This window comes from Ixodes scapularis, unplaced genomic scaffold, assembly GCF_016920785.2.
Source record: "Ixodes scapularis isolate PalLabHiFi unplaced genomic scaffold, ASM1692078v2 ptg000340l_1___fragment_2___debris__unscaffolded, whole genome shotgun sequence".
Lineage (NCBI taxonomy): Eukaryota > Metazoa > Arthropoda > Arachnida > Ixodida > Ixodidae > Ixodes > Ixodes scapularis.
The window spans coordinates 21,443-36,352 of NW_024609974.1; the positions used below are offsets into that span (position 1 = coordinate 21,443).

General features: G+C 44.1%; 1 protein-coding gene across 2 annotated transcripts in view; it reads left to right on the forward strand.

Moving 5' to 3' along the window:
* Positions 1-7,113: 7,113 nt before the first annotated feature.
* Positions 7,114-14,910, forward strand: part of LOC8024579 (putative tyrosine-protein kinase Wsck) — a 54,201-nt gene continuing 46,404 nt past the window's right edge. Inside the window, exons 1-2 of one of the 2 annotated variants that reach the window (XM_029991563.4) lie at positions 7,114-7,605; positions 14,126-14,199. In XM_029991563.4, the coding sequence (XP_029847423.2) occupies positions 7,541-7,605; positions 14,126-14,199 (139 nt within the window). In that variant the 5' untranslated portion in view covers positions 7,114-7,540. The remainder of the gene's footprint in view (positions 7,606-14,125; positions 14,200-14,910) is intronic. The other variant, XM_029991565.4, reaches the window with a different exon arrangement.

Consider the following 14,910-nt stretch of genomic DNA (forward strand, 5'->3'; position numbering starts at 1 on the left):
AAGAGGTTTTTTTTGTAGTAGCGTATTAAACAAGAACAAGGATGTTGATGAACATTAGGGCGATCCTTACGTTTCAGTTTAGAAACCATTATATCTGCAGCGACATGGCAACGGCAACAACCGACGTCGCGCGACCACGGCAACTTGCAGGCAGAGAGAGACCACATATAGTTTTCCCACGGCCGTTGGTTTGAGGAGCAAGTGCTTCAGCTCAAAAAGTAACTCCCGCCTCGCCAAAACGTGGTTTCGCTTCACAGCATGAAGGCGTGGCTGGTACCCAACACGCTAGTGTCGAAGCGTCCACACATGCCCGCGTCCATCCCGCGTCTACCGTCTACCATTGAAAAAGTTTAAAAAAGACGCGAGACGACGAGAGCGCTAAACGAGAGACGGCGGGAAAAACCCAGTGGAAAAACCATACAAGACCGGATGAATCACGGCAGAGCCGTAAATGTAAAGAGTTTGGCCATTCGTTGGGAAGTATAGGAGACAAATGAGGAGGCGCCATTGGCCGAAAGCAGGCTGGGCGTGCTCCAGGGCGTCTTCAGAAATTTGAATGTGACCAACCAGAAGCAGGAAATAATACCCTGGCGGTGGTCGCAAGAAACAAACCTGATAACTGCAATGGAGTAACTCTCAATGGCTGAAAATATGGTACACGTATGTTTCAATCACGTCAATCCAAAATGATGGTGGACGAGTGCGACTAGCGGAACGATCGACATAATCCGTACGCCAAGCGCCGAGGGCCGGGAATCTGCCGTCCGAGCGGTCACACTCTGCCCGCGCAAAACAGATTTGCGCGGCGCATTCGGTTCTTACATCTTTCTGCATGATCATGATCAAAACAACACGTGAACCCTATTTTCAACCACAAAGAGCTACTACACTTCACTCTTACGCGCTTGTTAAAACCATATACGAACATAGACTTTTGATCAGAACTGTTTGCCGCTACCACTGCTAGGGGATTCTTTTCGGCTTCTGGTTGGTCAAGAGAGCAAGCCAAGCCCTCTTTCTGACTCTGCCGCACGCCCTGACACTGCCCGCGCCTCCCATTGACCAAACTCTCTACATATACGGCTCTGAATCACGGATGAACGATTGATGCTGGGCACTTTTTGTCGGGCGGCCGCTTGCGCCACCTAGCTCACGTGTGCTCGTTGCGGTACTCAGTTTAGTCTCGGTTTTGAAAGGCGACCAAATTTGGTCATTTGGCGCAGGCCGGGCGCAGATTACCCATATTTCGTCAAAATGTAGCAGGATGTAGCAGAGTTAGACCCTTGGCGCAGTTTGGCGCAATTGGCGCAGCAATCACATCACTGTATTTATAGTACTTCAAGTACATTGCACCCAATGTACCTACTACTTTACTTGAAGTATGAAACCTCTAACTTATTTTGTACTTTCACTCAAGTACTTTTTAGACATGCTTTACCCAAGGCTGACGAAAATACATAAACCAAAAGTGTGTTAGAAGCAGACGCAGCAAAGCAGCACCGAGGTCGTGATTGAGATAAGCTGCTACGGAACGAGTGCTCATGGAGATTCCAATGTACGGAACACTTCGGCACACTCTACCATATCTCGTGCCCTCTAACCTCACACTCTTTAGGCAACGTGCAATGGTGTGAATACGAATTCTGAAGCAAATAAAAAAAAATCTAAAAACGCAGTTTATTCTGTTGCTCGTTCCAGCTTTGTTTACCTTTACTTAGTAACTCATTTTAGAGGCGGTCTTCTTCAGGGAAAACAACGTCCTATGTCTTTTTGCCTGGTGTTGTAGCACCCTGGCACAGAACAGGTCAAACCACCCTTTAAAACCACGAGCAAACGCTTGATTAAAAGTCTCCTGATAACCCAAAAATTTCCAAACGTCGGACGTACAACACTGACGTGGCCGGACAACTGGGGAGAAGTACAGGTATCAGAATGCATCGTGACAGTGCATTATCCTGGTGAGATCGGTCTATTACCATGTAGCTTTCAAACCTAGCAGATCCTCTAGAGTGTGTGAAAAACAAACAAGGAATTGGATTGCATATGGTAAGAAATCGAGAGAATTATGCAGCAAGTGTTAAAGTATACTCTTTAAGGCAGGTTCAGTAATATGGTCATCCAGTCCCTTGTGCTCGCCTATAGCGATTGCACTTTTTCAGCGGTTTCGTGTGTTTGTGGCAGTGCATGAAGATTTGGGGAAGGTGTATGCGGCATCCCTTCTGTCAGCGTACTAGAGGTGCTGTTGTGCAGGTTTTGGAAACAGAAAGCAAGGTAGCTTCTTCTTCTGCCACATACAGATTACACACTTTTAAAGGGATACTACAACAAAATTTCGGCGCTCATTTTTTGGTCTATATGTGTTCAAAGGAACAGCATCACATCGAACATACCAATATCTTGCTAAGAAAGTCACGAAAAGGAATTTTAAAACGAATTAAACGATTAGCAAAAAGCACCTGGTGGATGTCGCTAACGCCTTGCTTGTAATGCCAGTCTAGGAACCTTGACAGCTAGTGACAGAGGTTGTCTCGCCTCCGGCCACGGGCCACGACGAGAGAAGAGGGGCAGGAGGAACTCCCCTCTTCCCGAGAATGCCTTTTGTGTGTCGCAGAAGTCGCTATTGTCCCCCTACAAGATTATAGGAGATTAACTCGTCACTCAAAATTCGTACAAAAGCAGCCGTTTCGGGGGCTGGAACGACTAGGCCATCCTCTCGACGTCAAACTCGCCGTAGCTTTGCTCGTCCTGAGACGACCTACGTCACGATTGCGTTAAATGTTACGTGGTCTCCGCTGGGCCTTCTTAGAGCGCTTGCCAGAGTGGGCCATTTATAACGAAAAATACAGCCACCAGGCTCAAAATACAAACGTGCGATTGTCATTTACGGATATTGTGGATCATGTTCAACCTATTTTTGAACACGACGGGAATCTTTCAAATTTCGTTTTTAGTATCCCATTCTGCAATACTTAAGCAGTGATCTGATGGGTCGGAATCATTTTGGAGCCCCTTTTGAAGCAGCAAAATTAACTTTTGAAGCATAAGCACACATTTAGTTTTCCTTCATACCAGAGTGAACAATATGTTAAAATTCATATGTTGGGCCGTCCAACTGAAAGACGGTGTCTCCTTTGTTTTCCCACTTCTGTGCAACCTTTTGTTAGCATCAGTTGCATACCACTTTCGATTCCCTTGAACGCAGAACAAGCTGCTTAGTTGTGTGAAGAAGCACTCAGCATGGCAAGAAGATGCTGATTAACGAAGGACAATGAACTGCAGTGCAAGAGAAAGATTTACAGGATCCCTAATTGGTGTTGTGATCAAATTCTCAAGGTTCTTTTAAAACTGCAATTCTTAAATTAGGTAGAAAACAAAGTTTCTGTATTTGATTACGAACATCAATAACATTATATATGTAGAACTTCACAAAAACAAAACTCGGCATGTGAATGATAAATATGCCTTCTTAAAAACAATCCCTACAGACTTGCTAAGGTTGTTCCCAAACTTCCATCCACTGCTCCAGCTAATTCAGTTTCAATTTACTGTATTCATTGTGCCATCGAACAGATATGAAGCAGTATAAAGGTAATAACAAAACAAGAGCGTTGACATAAAAAATAACCAATGCGCCGAGAAACTGAGGGAGAAGCGGAGACAAGAGTGTGTGGGGACGTTAAAACACCGAACTCTGGTTGGAACGATTAGTGGCTAGACCTAAAGCTAGCTGACTTTGTCTCCACTGCACTCATCGAACGCGTTAGAACCCGGAACGCCGGCGTTTGGCTTTTTCATTCAAATGCATTCAACGAGCACAGTGGAGACAAAAGCAGCTGGCTTTAGGTCTGCCTACTAATAATTCTAACCAGAACTCGGCGTTCCGACACCCATGCGCGTTCTCAACTGCTCCTCTTACCGAGTTTGTCGGCGCAAGAGCAGTCCATACAAATATCTTAGCAATATTCAAGTATCCTTGCTAAATCTCAAATTTGAAAAACATTTAGTGACAACATTGCAGCCCATTATTTATATATATAATAATAGCTACAGTTTTATTCAGAAATCGTGTCATGTTCTGCTCTGGAAGAATGCTTTCCCCTTAGCACGTGGGTGCGCTGTGGCAAAGCAAGATAGGCAAAATCGCAATGTTCCTTTGCAGTTGTCACTTCACTGCAGAACACCAGTACACAGTGAGAAGCGCACTCAACAGAGCTAGCTAACCTGTCAGGACAGGATGAGAGTCGTGATGCATGCGAGTTGGATCATGGTAATCGAAAATAGCTGCCCATCTGCCCAGTGCCTCAATGAAAAACAGAGAGCTTGCCTACAATGTGGCCTCTACGGTATCTGGTTATCTCGGCATTCATTGCCGCGATTGTGGCTGTATTCCAGAGTTCCAGCGACGTGAAATCGTGAAATGCCATTATGATCAAATGACACGTGAAATTGTCGAGGCATTAGAGATATCTAGATTAGGTGCTGAATGTGTCAGCTGCCCGTCTGTTGCCCAATCTGGCATGGGAATAGACTTCCTTGTATGTGACTAGTGTAGAATGTGAGTGTGCGATACGGTTTTTGTGGTGGTGATGTAAATCATTCAGACATGGCCGTCTTATCTTTTCGTGTTTTCTTGTTCTTGACCAAACAGGTATTTATGGTGCAGTTACGACCAATAAGATATAGTCGAGAGTCGGCGCTGTGCCTCTGTCCTACTTCTCGTCCCTCGTCTGTTGCACTGTCTTAACTTTTTTATCATGTTGCACCAACAACCCAAAGCTTCAACCATAGCTTCTCAAAACCTTGGGCTTATGAAAACAATATCTGTCAGCTCTACGAACAGCACCAGATAAAACGTAATCCAAGAGGATTGATAAACTACAATCTGAAATCACCCCAAGATGCTTCATATACAGACACTTCGCCCCAGGTAAATGATACCAATGGCATCTCGATTGTCAATCTCCGCCCTGCCGGGAAGACAGGTTTATGTTAAGAAATGTCTTCAACTGCAGGGCCTTGCTACGATTTCTGGAAATTCCAGAAATGTACAAGGTTCTACAAATAAAAATTTATTTCAGTCTCCAAATAATAAAAGTTCTAGTTTGTACTGTACCCGGCTACTTGTCTTACAGCCCTCGTATAGTACATGTTGAACATGTTGACAGATTAGATCTAAACAGGCACTTCCTAAATTGCGAACTATGAACAGTTTATTACCCTCTGACATGTCAGCTGTTCTCCTCACACCCTACATGTTTCCGGAACACGCCGACCTTCTGGCTGTCAATTTGCGAAACCATCGAGTGCCACGGCACAGGCTCTTCTTTGCGCTCGGCAACAAATCTTTACCAACCACGTATTCTGTCACATCGCCCACAAATTGAAGGGCACGATGACAACCATCCCAAACCCGGAAGTGAGGCAACGTCAACACCGCTCGACGCTAGCTCCGAGCTCACTCTCCCCCGCACTTGGACGCGCCGACAAGATTGAGTCCGTAATAACCTCGTGGCAGAGGCCCCCCACTAAACAGCAGAAAATGGTTACGGGAGTCCATTTCAAACTTCAGAAACGCAATAGAGGCGTTCCTTAGCACATCTTGAGTCGTAACTTCGACGAGTGCAACGGCCTAAGCCTAATCTCAAAGTCAATCGCTGTGCTACGGTATTAAGCATTCTGCTGTCAGAAAGCGGTGTACAAAACGCGAGAGCAGCGGGTTAGTAATCCGCTCCAAACGCGTTTTGAATCGAACAGAACAATCGGCGGATGTGCAGTTGCTGCACCCACGGCGAGTGCACCTCGCCGAACTTTGAAGCGCGAAATCGCACAAACCGGAGCCGTTCAAACACCGCCTCCGTTATTCTCGGGCTGTCAGTAGTCCATCTTCGCGGCGTCTTACCTGGGAGTCGATTTCCCTTCGGTGTGGAGCGTTTTAGAGGGATTTTCTAGGATGAGACACAAACTGAGAGTCGAAATCACGACGCGATTATTTGAACGTGCTACCCGTGTGGCGCTTTCACGCTTCCACGAGCTTTCGACGTGACCCGCGAGAGGCGTTGTTGATTGTTGAGAGCGGCGGTTGCCTTCCCGGATAACAGAGGGCACGAAGATAGGACTAAACATCACTATCATCAAACCGAAACAAGAAAATGACTGCAGTAAAGACGAAGGCATAGGCGCGTGAGCCTAGCTCAGCAGTACCCTTCAAAGTAACGCATTTTTGCCCATGCCTTTGTTTGCACTGCAGATATTTATGAGATAGAGTATACATCGAATGGCTGAACCGGTTCAACCGCTGCTCTCCGTGATGAAGAGATCAGGAGGCTCGACGGCACATTAATTCTTTATTCAAATATTACCCCGGATTGCCCGAAGGCGTTACAGCAGGGTTTACGGAAGATTTTGTAAAAACAAGTCTTTATTGGCAAAGCAAACTTGCTTGTTCGTCCTGACGCGGCATTTTCCGACTTCAAAGGCATGATCATGCCGATGAGAAACATAATATGTTTCTTGATATGTTGCGCTATTGATTCCTGTTTGGTTATTAATTTGAAAAAAAAAGAACCTTAATCGCAATATTGTTCGTCGAGAGGACAGCGATCTCCAATTTAGTTAATTTCTTGTTAATGATGTTTGATGCAACAGTGGATCCGAAAGACAAACAAGCACCCCAAAGAATTGCACTCACTCAGTGCTAACTGAGTGTTTTGAAAGTAAACATCTTCGACAGAAATCTGTCTGGTTTGGGGACCCCTGAAGAAGGAGTCAAGTCGACCCCGAAACGTTGGGAACTGTTGTTTCTAAACTTTTGGTTTGAGTTTTCTTTTTTTCTAACTGAGTGTTTGTGTGCGGGGTGTGTGCTTGGTTTGGGTTTTTTTCACGCACCATAAGCGTGAACCGTGAACCCCCCTACCGCTCGCCCCCCCCCCCCCCCCCCCCCCCCTTTTCTGCCTATAAAACTTATCTGACTGTTTGGGTAAACGATTGTGCGTGCGCGCGCTAGATCTCTGTGCGTGTTCCTTTGTTTCGCATCATTATGCGATTACCACCTGGACATCCGTTCCCTGACCTTCACTTTCCCTGGCTATGGAACCGCCTTTTTTTACTTCTGTTCATTGTTTAAAGGTCTTGGCAGGCATGTCTGGCGTCAGCGTGTGACAGCCGGTAAATGGCCCGTTTGACCAGTTTTCGCTCAAGGCAAGCGGTTCCGTTTAGTGCCGCTCATCGGCACCAGATGGCAGCACGCTACACGCACGCGTCAACAAGCGTGCTGGTTCGACTGGACGGGCTGATGATCTGCTGATGGCCGAGTTGGGGTGGAGGCAGGAGAAACGTTTGATGTCATCATCTCCAGACGAAGATCGCCGGTGACTGCTCAAATAGTGTGTACCGTACTCGTGAACGTTGCGACCACGGTGATTGGAACTATCGCCTGGAAATACTCTGGCGGAGCGCGACGGGATGGCAACACCGCCAGCGCGACCCGCACTTCTCGTCGTCCTCGACCAAGCTTTTGTTTGAGTCGGGCGTCCAAAAACAAATGCTCGCGGCCTTCAGCTCTTCAAGCGTGTCGAGCAAAGCGAAGTCAAGATCGGACAGAAACAAGTGAGTGTTGCGTCACCACTTAATTCAACAATGGGCTCGAACAATAGCGGTGATTTCGCGAAAGCAATTCGCTCCGAAACAGATCTCTGAGTCACTGTCATGATTACGACTGGTGAAGGCGGATTTCTTCTGACTGGACCACGGTCCCGCGGCTGTGTAGGGCAGTGTGCATCACTAGAGGCGGTCACTACTGATCGCCGATGCTGTTAGAAGTTTAAGTAGCCTGATGAACGTCCGAGGTAGGAATATGTTGCTTGAGCGGGTGTGGTCAGTGTCGGCTTCGCGCTTCGTTTGAGTTGTAGCGGGAATAACATGCATCGTGTTGGCTAGCGATGCGTGACCTCTTGGTTTTGTTCCTTCCGTGCGCTTTTGCGGCTAAAGCAAAAAAACTATAAAAATTGCGTAGCGTGCTTCCTCGCATGACTGGGTTACGCAAACTGCGCAAACTTTAAAGTTGAAACTCGTCTTTTTTTCTTCTTTTTCTTCTCTCGTTTGGTGTGTAATTTGATTTTGGCCACGTTACAAGGAGGAACTTTTTGCCGACAGTCTTGACAGGTCCCAAACAATGACGTTAAAAAACAGCATAAAAACGTTTAAACTTCAAAGAAGAAGTAAGAAAATAAATAAAAAGGAAGGCCGGTAGTGTACGGGTCGACCCAACTCCGGTATGACAACAAATGGAGGTGACACAGCGCGCTTCAAGAACCGGTTACCGTTGGCGTGATCCTTATTAATAACCTGAGCGCTCTGACACCGCATTTACGCAATCACTCTACATTTCTATATGCTGAGGCAGTACACAATCTAATCGACGTTACAGGGTGTCTCAGAAATTAAGTCCCGCCTTGGACGAGCATCACCACTAGAACGCGTTTAGTGGTTTCGCTCGTGCTCGCACCTCGCTTCAGGAGAAAGCCGCAACAAAATTTAAAACCCGAGTTTGGCATTTGCTCCAAGTGTCAGAAGCGAAAAACCAGTTTTTTTTGCTGCTATGCTAATTCAGGAACCCTTGCGGCAGTCGCGGGAAGACCCTACCAAGAGTTGGTGCTGCTAAGCGAAGTAATGGTTGACTACCTGGGAGGGGCGTGGCTTTTATTTAATTCCGGAAGGTGTTCGGGGAGACCGTGGAGCGGAAACGGGGAAGGGAGGGTAGGTTGCATTATATGTTTTAGGTATTTTCGGGCTGAGAGTGCATATATTTTTATGACTGAACAGTATGCACAAATAGACTTATACTGTAACTATTCAAGAAATGCCCAATTGTGCTATACTTATTCATTAGAAACTGAAAATCCTCTAGAAACTAAAAATTCCAGAGTCAACCTGAGTAGAAAACGTGAGTGGCTTTTAAGTTCAAAGCAAATAGTGGTTTTAGTAGAATAGTTTCTGATCTAATAGTCTCTACGAAAACCCAGCTGAACTTGTGAAGGATTTTTCTAGGCTCCCAGTTGTTTATTTCTGAGCTAAGTGAATTTTAATCTATATTTTTGGACTGTCGCCTTAGGAAGTCCAATGCCTACATTGGGAGGGCAAGTAAATGCTGGATTTGACATAAAGTTAAACCTATGTGGAGACCAAGTCGTCTGCTTCTTGCGCAGGGGTTACAGTGATGTCAGAAGAACGCTGAGCTCTGATTGGCTTTGATTGAAAGGATAGACTTCAATGCTATAAATGCCTTTAGGTCTACCCACTATTTTTTTTTTTTTTCAGTCAGCCAATAAGAGCTCAGCATTCTGACATCATTGCCACCCCTTTGCAAGGAGCAGACGAATTTGTGCGCCATATATAGATGCCAGTAGAATAACAGAAATTTCTCAGAAAAGAAGTTATGTTTTTTCCTAAGCATTTTATGTTTTTTTAAAGGGGTACTCCGGCAATTTTTTGAGCAACCCCACCTAACTATAGTTTCTAAATCGCCATCTTTTACTCTTTCCGGTATGCTATTTAATATCGCAAAGTTCAAAATAGTTATTGTGAAATTGGCAAATGAAAATGACGCCAAAACCAAGATTCGAATATACCCGCACTTTTCATTGCCATGACGTACGGGATGGCAGGTTTGGGGTTCGAGCGGGCTGTCTAAAAATTAACTATGCCGAGCATTTGTTTCGTGCTGCTGCAAGAAAGCTTGAGCGACCTTCCAAAGCATTCATTTGACGCCATGAAACTGTAATCAGTTGGAAACCAATTCTACAGCCCAAAGAGTGAACCCCTGCCCTCCCATGACGTCACTTTTTCAATGTTGCCAGTAGAGCTTTTCACTTTGAAAAACACGATGAGGTCCAAAATTGTAAATTCTATAACTTCACGAAAAAAAGTTATTTTGGCCAAATATTTGGTTTAGTATTTCGGCAATGTTTGTTAATGAGTTTAGCAAAACAACGTTAATATTTGTTTTATTATTGCAAACAACTGAAAATGGTTCCCAGGGATAAATAGCAAGTATAAGATTTGCATACTTGCAGAGAAAAAAAAAAAAAAAAACATTTTAATGAAATTTGATTTGAAGCTCCCACCCGAATCTATGACATAATTAGTGAAATTGTGCACACCTTCTCTTTTTGGAAGACTTTAAGCAGAAAGTGCCTTAACTTTCTCTCTTTTTTCTTCTTATCGTTCGTGGGCACGCAACACCCAGCCAACCACGAGAGTGTCTTGCAAGACCTTTCTTCGCATGCAGATGACGCGTCACTTTTAAGGGCCGCTTTTTTTTAGTAGTGTTAGTCAGTCGAAAATTATTTTTAAAAAGGTAAGGAAGAAAACAGCGTGTAGCAGCCCTTGGTGAGCGACGTGAGGGGCGATGTTGTAAAGATGCTGCGTAGTTATCCGGTGCCGAAAAAAAACAACTCATCCGAGCCGTCCTCGACTTCACTGTCATGCGCATCCCTAACACCCTCAGCACATTCGCCGGGTGCTGTCATGTTGAGAGTATGAAGAAAAAGCTAGAAGACGACTGATGATTCGTCATGAACACTTCCGGTCTCTGACTTTAATTTATAGAAGTCAGCATTCTAGTGCCTTTACAGTCGTCGTAAGAAAACATATTTTATGAATGATAGTAATAGTTATTATGGAGACGCAACTTGCGACACCTCTTAGCTTTTTTTTAAAAATGCCTGCACCAATTACGTCACCAAAAAAAAAAAAAAAAAGAAGCAAGGAGGAGCTCAAGCATTGACAATACTCTTTTGCATGTGGACTTTTTTTTGCAATGATTTTTTGTGTGTGTGTTTTACCACAGATTTTTGAAGTGTTTGAGATGGTTAAAAACATATTCATCTTGGGGTTGTCAGTGGCCCTTTAATGTTTCTTATGAGCAACTTTGGACAATTTCAGCACGACTTCATGTCAAGGACTCAAAGCAGTTACGACCTTAAAGAATGCACCGGTTCATTTCAAATTTTGCCCAGTAGAGGAATGTGTAGCCAGATTTGAAATATCTCTGCACCTCTTCTCGCAGTTTTGAGGCTACTAATGCACACCATCATACCTCACATCCACTCTTGGCTTTGGGTTTAAAGGGATACTTACAGGTTATTTATGCTTGCCAAGGTTTTTATTTGTACATAACATATGAGAGCGCAACCACCCAAACAAAATTTGTGTCTTGAAATTCGTTTTCTTTGAGCCCGAAAACCGCCGATCGAGAACTGACCAGTTTGAGTCGCGTTCACTCTCTTCTCAGTGGTCACGTGCCGTTTTCCACGGTTTAGACAAAACCACCAAAGATAATCGAAGTTGTGGGTCATCGAAGGCACACACTCACTATTAAATATAGAAACAAAATATGATTCATATTTTTTGTGTCTTCTAAAAAGTTGCAAATACATTGATTGAAGAAAAAAACAGTTGCACAGCCACACGTAACTTCCTGCAACACTCTTTTTTTTTCTATATTTTGTCTTCCTCCCCAGTCCAGTTTCAGTTTCGAGTAGCGTTTTTTTTTTTTTTTTTTTTTTACTTTATTAAAAAATACATGTGATGCTGTAGTGAAATATTGATTTGGTAGTTTTCTGACACCATAATGGCTCGCCTAACAAAAAATTATAAGAAGATATCTTGGGGGGTGTCAGTGTCCCTTTAAAGGACAAATGATCAGTTTCGACATTGAAATCGATCCTTCCTGGCTAGGTGCAGGTATCCTTGCCCTTGCAACAGAGGGTACTAAATTTATTGAGGCACATATGGCATGAAAGAAAATAAATAATTCTTGAGTTGTTGCTTCTTGGCAAAGCTGAGCATTAAAGGGTTAAATACAGGCACTTTTTTGTGCACCATTCCAATTTGAAAGTGTGCTTTTCTCCTAAGCACACTACTTTGATGTTCATTCTTTACGAAACATTGATTGCCGTGATGTTGATTGTGACGGGTTAGCTCGTTAGCCCATTGAGCGCGCCTTAAACCGAGCACCGGTGCGCCGCAGGGAAGTAGCACCCGCTAAGCTCGCTTTCGCAGGTGTTGCTTTTCCGCAGTACACCAGTTCTCAGTAAGGAGCATGCTTAACAGGGCTAAGGGTCTGTCCAAACGGGGTACTTGAAAGCGCGTGAAGCGACACAACACCGGCATATGAAGTGAAAGCTAATGGCCTCCCGTCCGTCTTCTGTTCGGACATCAACCATGCTAACATAACGGTTTTCTTCCTCACCTCCTCTGCTTTTCTGTGACGTCGGTGCTGTTCCGTCTTTGGCCGCTGTCGCCACGGGAGGAAGGTCGAAGAGGTCAGGCCGTTCAGGCTCGGCTCACGTAAAGGGGCTTCGCCTCCTCGCCCTCGTATCCTTCCCGACCTGAATGGCATCAGAGGCCTTGATGACAGGCAACAGAGTGTGTTAGTGGCTGTCCGGACCCACGGGATGAGCAAACTCTAGGCCTTCGTCAATAACAAAAAAAAACAAAAAACTTTTCTCTTGGGGGGGAAAAAAAAAAAAAAAAAACGGACAGAAGGAGATTTTAGCACGTCATATGGTGAAGTTGTGTTGCTTCACGCGTTTTGAAGCGTCCTGTTTGGACAGGTCTTAGCCAGCCGTCATCAGCTCTTTGAGAAGTATGAATATCGCAGTTCATCAGAAAGCGAATATCAAATGGCATGTTATTCAAAATTACTTTTTGAATATTCTCACCGAGTGGCCGTGTTCTCATGGTCCTAATAAACTTACTATAAATCGAACAAAAGTGACTATTAATGAGCACCTACTGGAGCTTGCTGATGCCTCCCTGTTGCATTAAGCCACCATTTGTACCAAAGCATGGATCCACTGCTCAGACCGTTCAGGTATTGAGTCACTCAGGTATTGATGCTGGGTTGCTAAAATATTGCGTCTTACAGAAATTCATTTCGCTACTTCTGAGGCTCTGTGACTCTTTTGTGGCAGTTGTTTGTTCCAACCCCATTAGCCCGGCTAAAGGGTTATCCAGCAGTAAGAGATAATCCTCCCCCTATTGGTTCATCTGCCCTCAAGAGGGCGGCTGGTGAGCAACAGAGAATTGTGAACATTGTCACTGCTTTTTACTTGTTCCTCAAAAACCACCTTATGTAGACAAAAATGTATAGCTATTTTGTGCTTTACGAAGACAAAGATATTTTGGTCAGCACTATTCAGACAAACTTAAAAAATAGCTGTATGGTCAGGTCAAAAAAATCTTCCTTGAATACCAGCTGATGGTAGAGGAAAATCTGACACAAAATATAAATAATTTTGTCATAGTAGTTTCTCGGTGTTATCATGCAACATAATTTAGTTTTTATTGTAGCTTGGAGTCCCTTTCTGTATTCTGGAAGTCAAATGTGTCAAAATCGACATTCAACTGTTTGGTTTCACAAACTGCGACACATTCATATAAAAGGGTGTCCGAGAGAAGGAAGATGTTGCTTATTGTGAAGGTACCACTGTTGCTGAGAGTTCAAGAAGCACAGGCTGTGGCAAGTTTCTAGCATCTTATCACCTCTACGTAGCCAATCAGATTGCTGCATCAGCCAACAAGAACGCCGAAGGACCAATCACGAGTGAAGAACCTTGATCATAATAGGCCCCACCCTGGTTTCCGAAATCTCGGGGATCTCATCGGGTGTAATGACAAGCAAGCATGTAAAGTGGCGACGGGATGCAGATCCTTCTCTCTCTTGGTAGGTCATCTCATTTTGAGGTCATTAATGAGGTGCCCTTTGCTGAAATTGATCTTTTGCGGAGGGTGCTTCCCTTTGTCCGCCTCACTGCTTCCAAGGCCTTATTGTCCCACTGTAGGGTATCTTCAGCTCCATGTCCGGTGGGATTATATTCATCTCTTGAGGATTAACCTGCTCGGGGAATTGTCCTTTGGGGACGGATAACTCCACTGGAGGTGTTGGCCTTTCTCGAGGGACAACCCGGCATTTGAGGAGAAACAACAAATTCGAGCCTCACCACTGCTTTCTTTTTTTGTGTGTTTTATGTAAAAGTGCTTACATGGTCCTTCAAACAACTCCACCTGAGAACTTAATTCATAAACTGACTTGACAGTTGGGGTTCTTTTTTTTTTTTTTTAGGTCACTGTGTGCCATTATGGGTTCAGCTCAGGTGAAACCTACCTGCTGGCTCTTACTACTTGTGTTCCTACAAGGTAAGTAGAGTCTTGTGTTTTTTTCTTTTATATACTGCTTTGGTACAAGTACTTTGTTGTTAATGTTGCCAAGAGTGAGTCGGTATTTTTCGTGTTGCACCCTCCGTTTAAAATTAGCAAAATGCTATTATATACTTGATTACTGGCAGAGGTGCTTTGCGTGACTAAGAATTATTTTTTTATTGTAAGATAATTTTGTTTGCTGTCTCTGACTGAAGGTAGGTGGCTCCTTTTACATTTGTCCATATTTTCATGCAACGGCCTATATTTAATGTTTCCAGATAGGTTTAAAGATGAAACTTGAGAGACAGTTACTTTAAAATATTTGGAAAGCAAGTGAATTCAGCATGGCTTTTATTAAACCTTTCTGATGTGCAGCATTGAGTTGCATGTAAGAGCAAAGAATCCAACATATTAGTAGCAAATGCATGACTTGCACCGGTGTTGTTTCTGCGACGAGATAAAATCATTTGGGATTCATTATTTGAGGAACCAAATCTGCAAGGGGGTGCGTGTTGAGTGCCTTCACCGTGGACAAAGAACAAGGCGAGACAGAAGTTATTTTCCTTTAGTCATTTCTCGGAACACTGAGAAACATTAGCATTATTGCTAGCCAAATACACTGTGTGACACTATTAACTTTGAGTCAGCTGTTTTATTTACGTTTTTTCAACGTTGCATTTGCGGTGAGCAAACAATGGCAGTCCACTA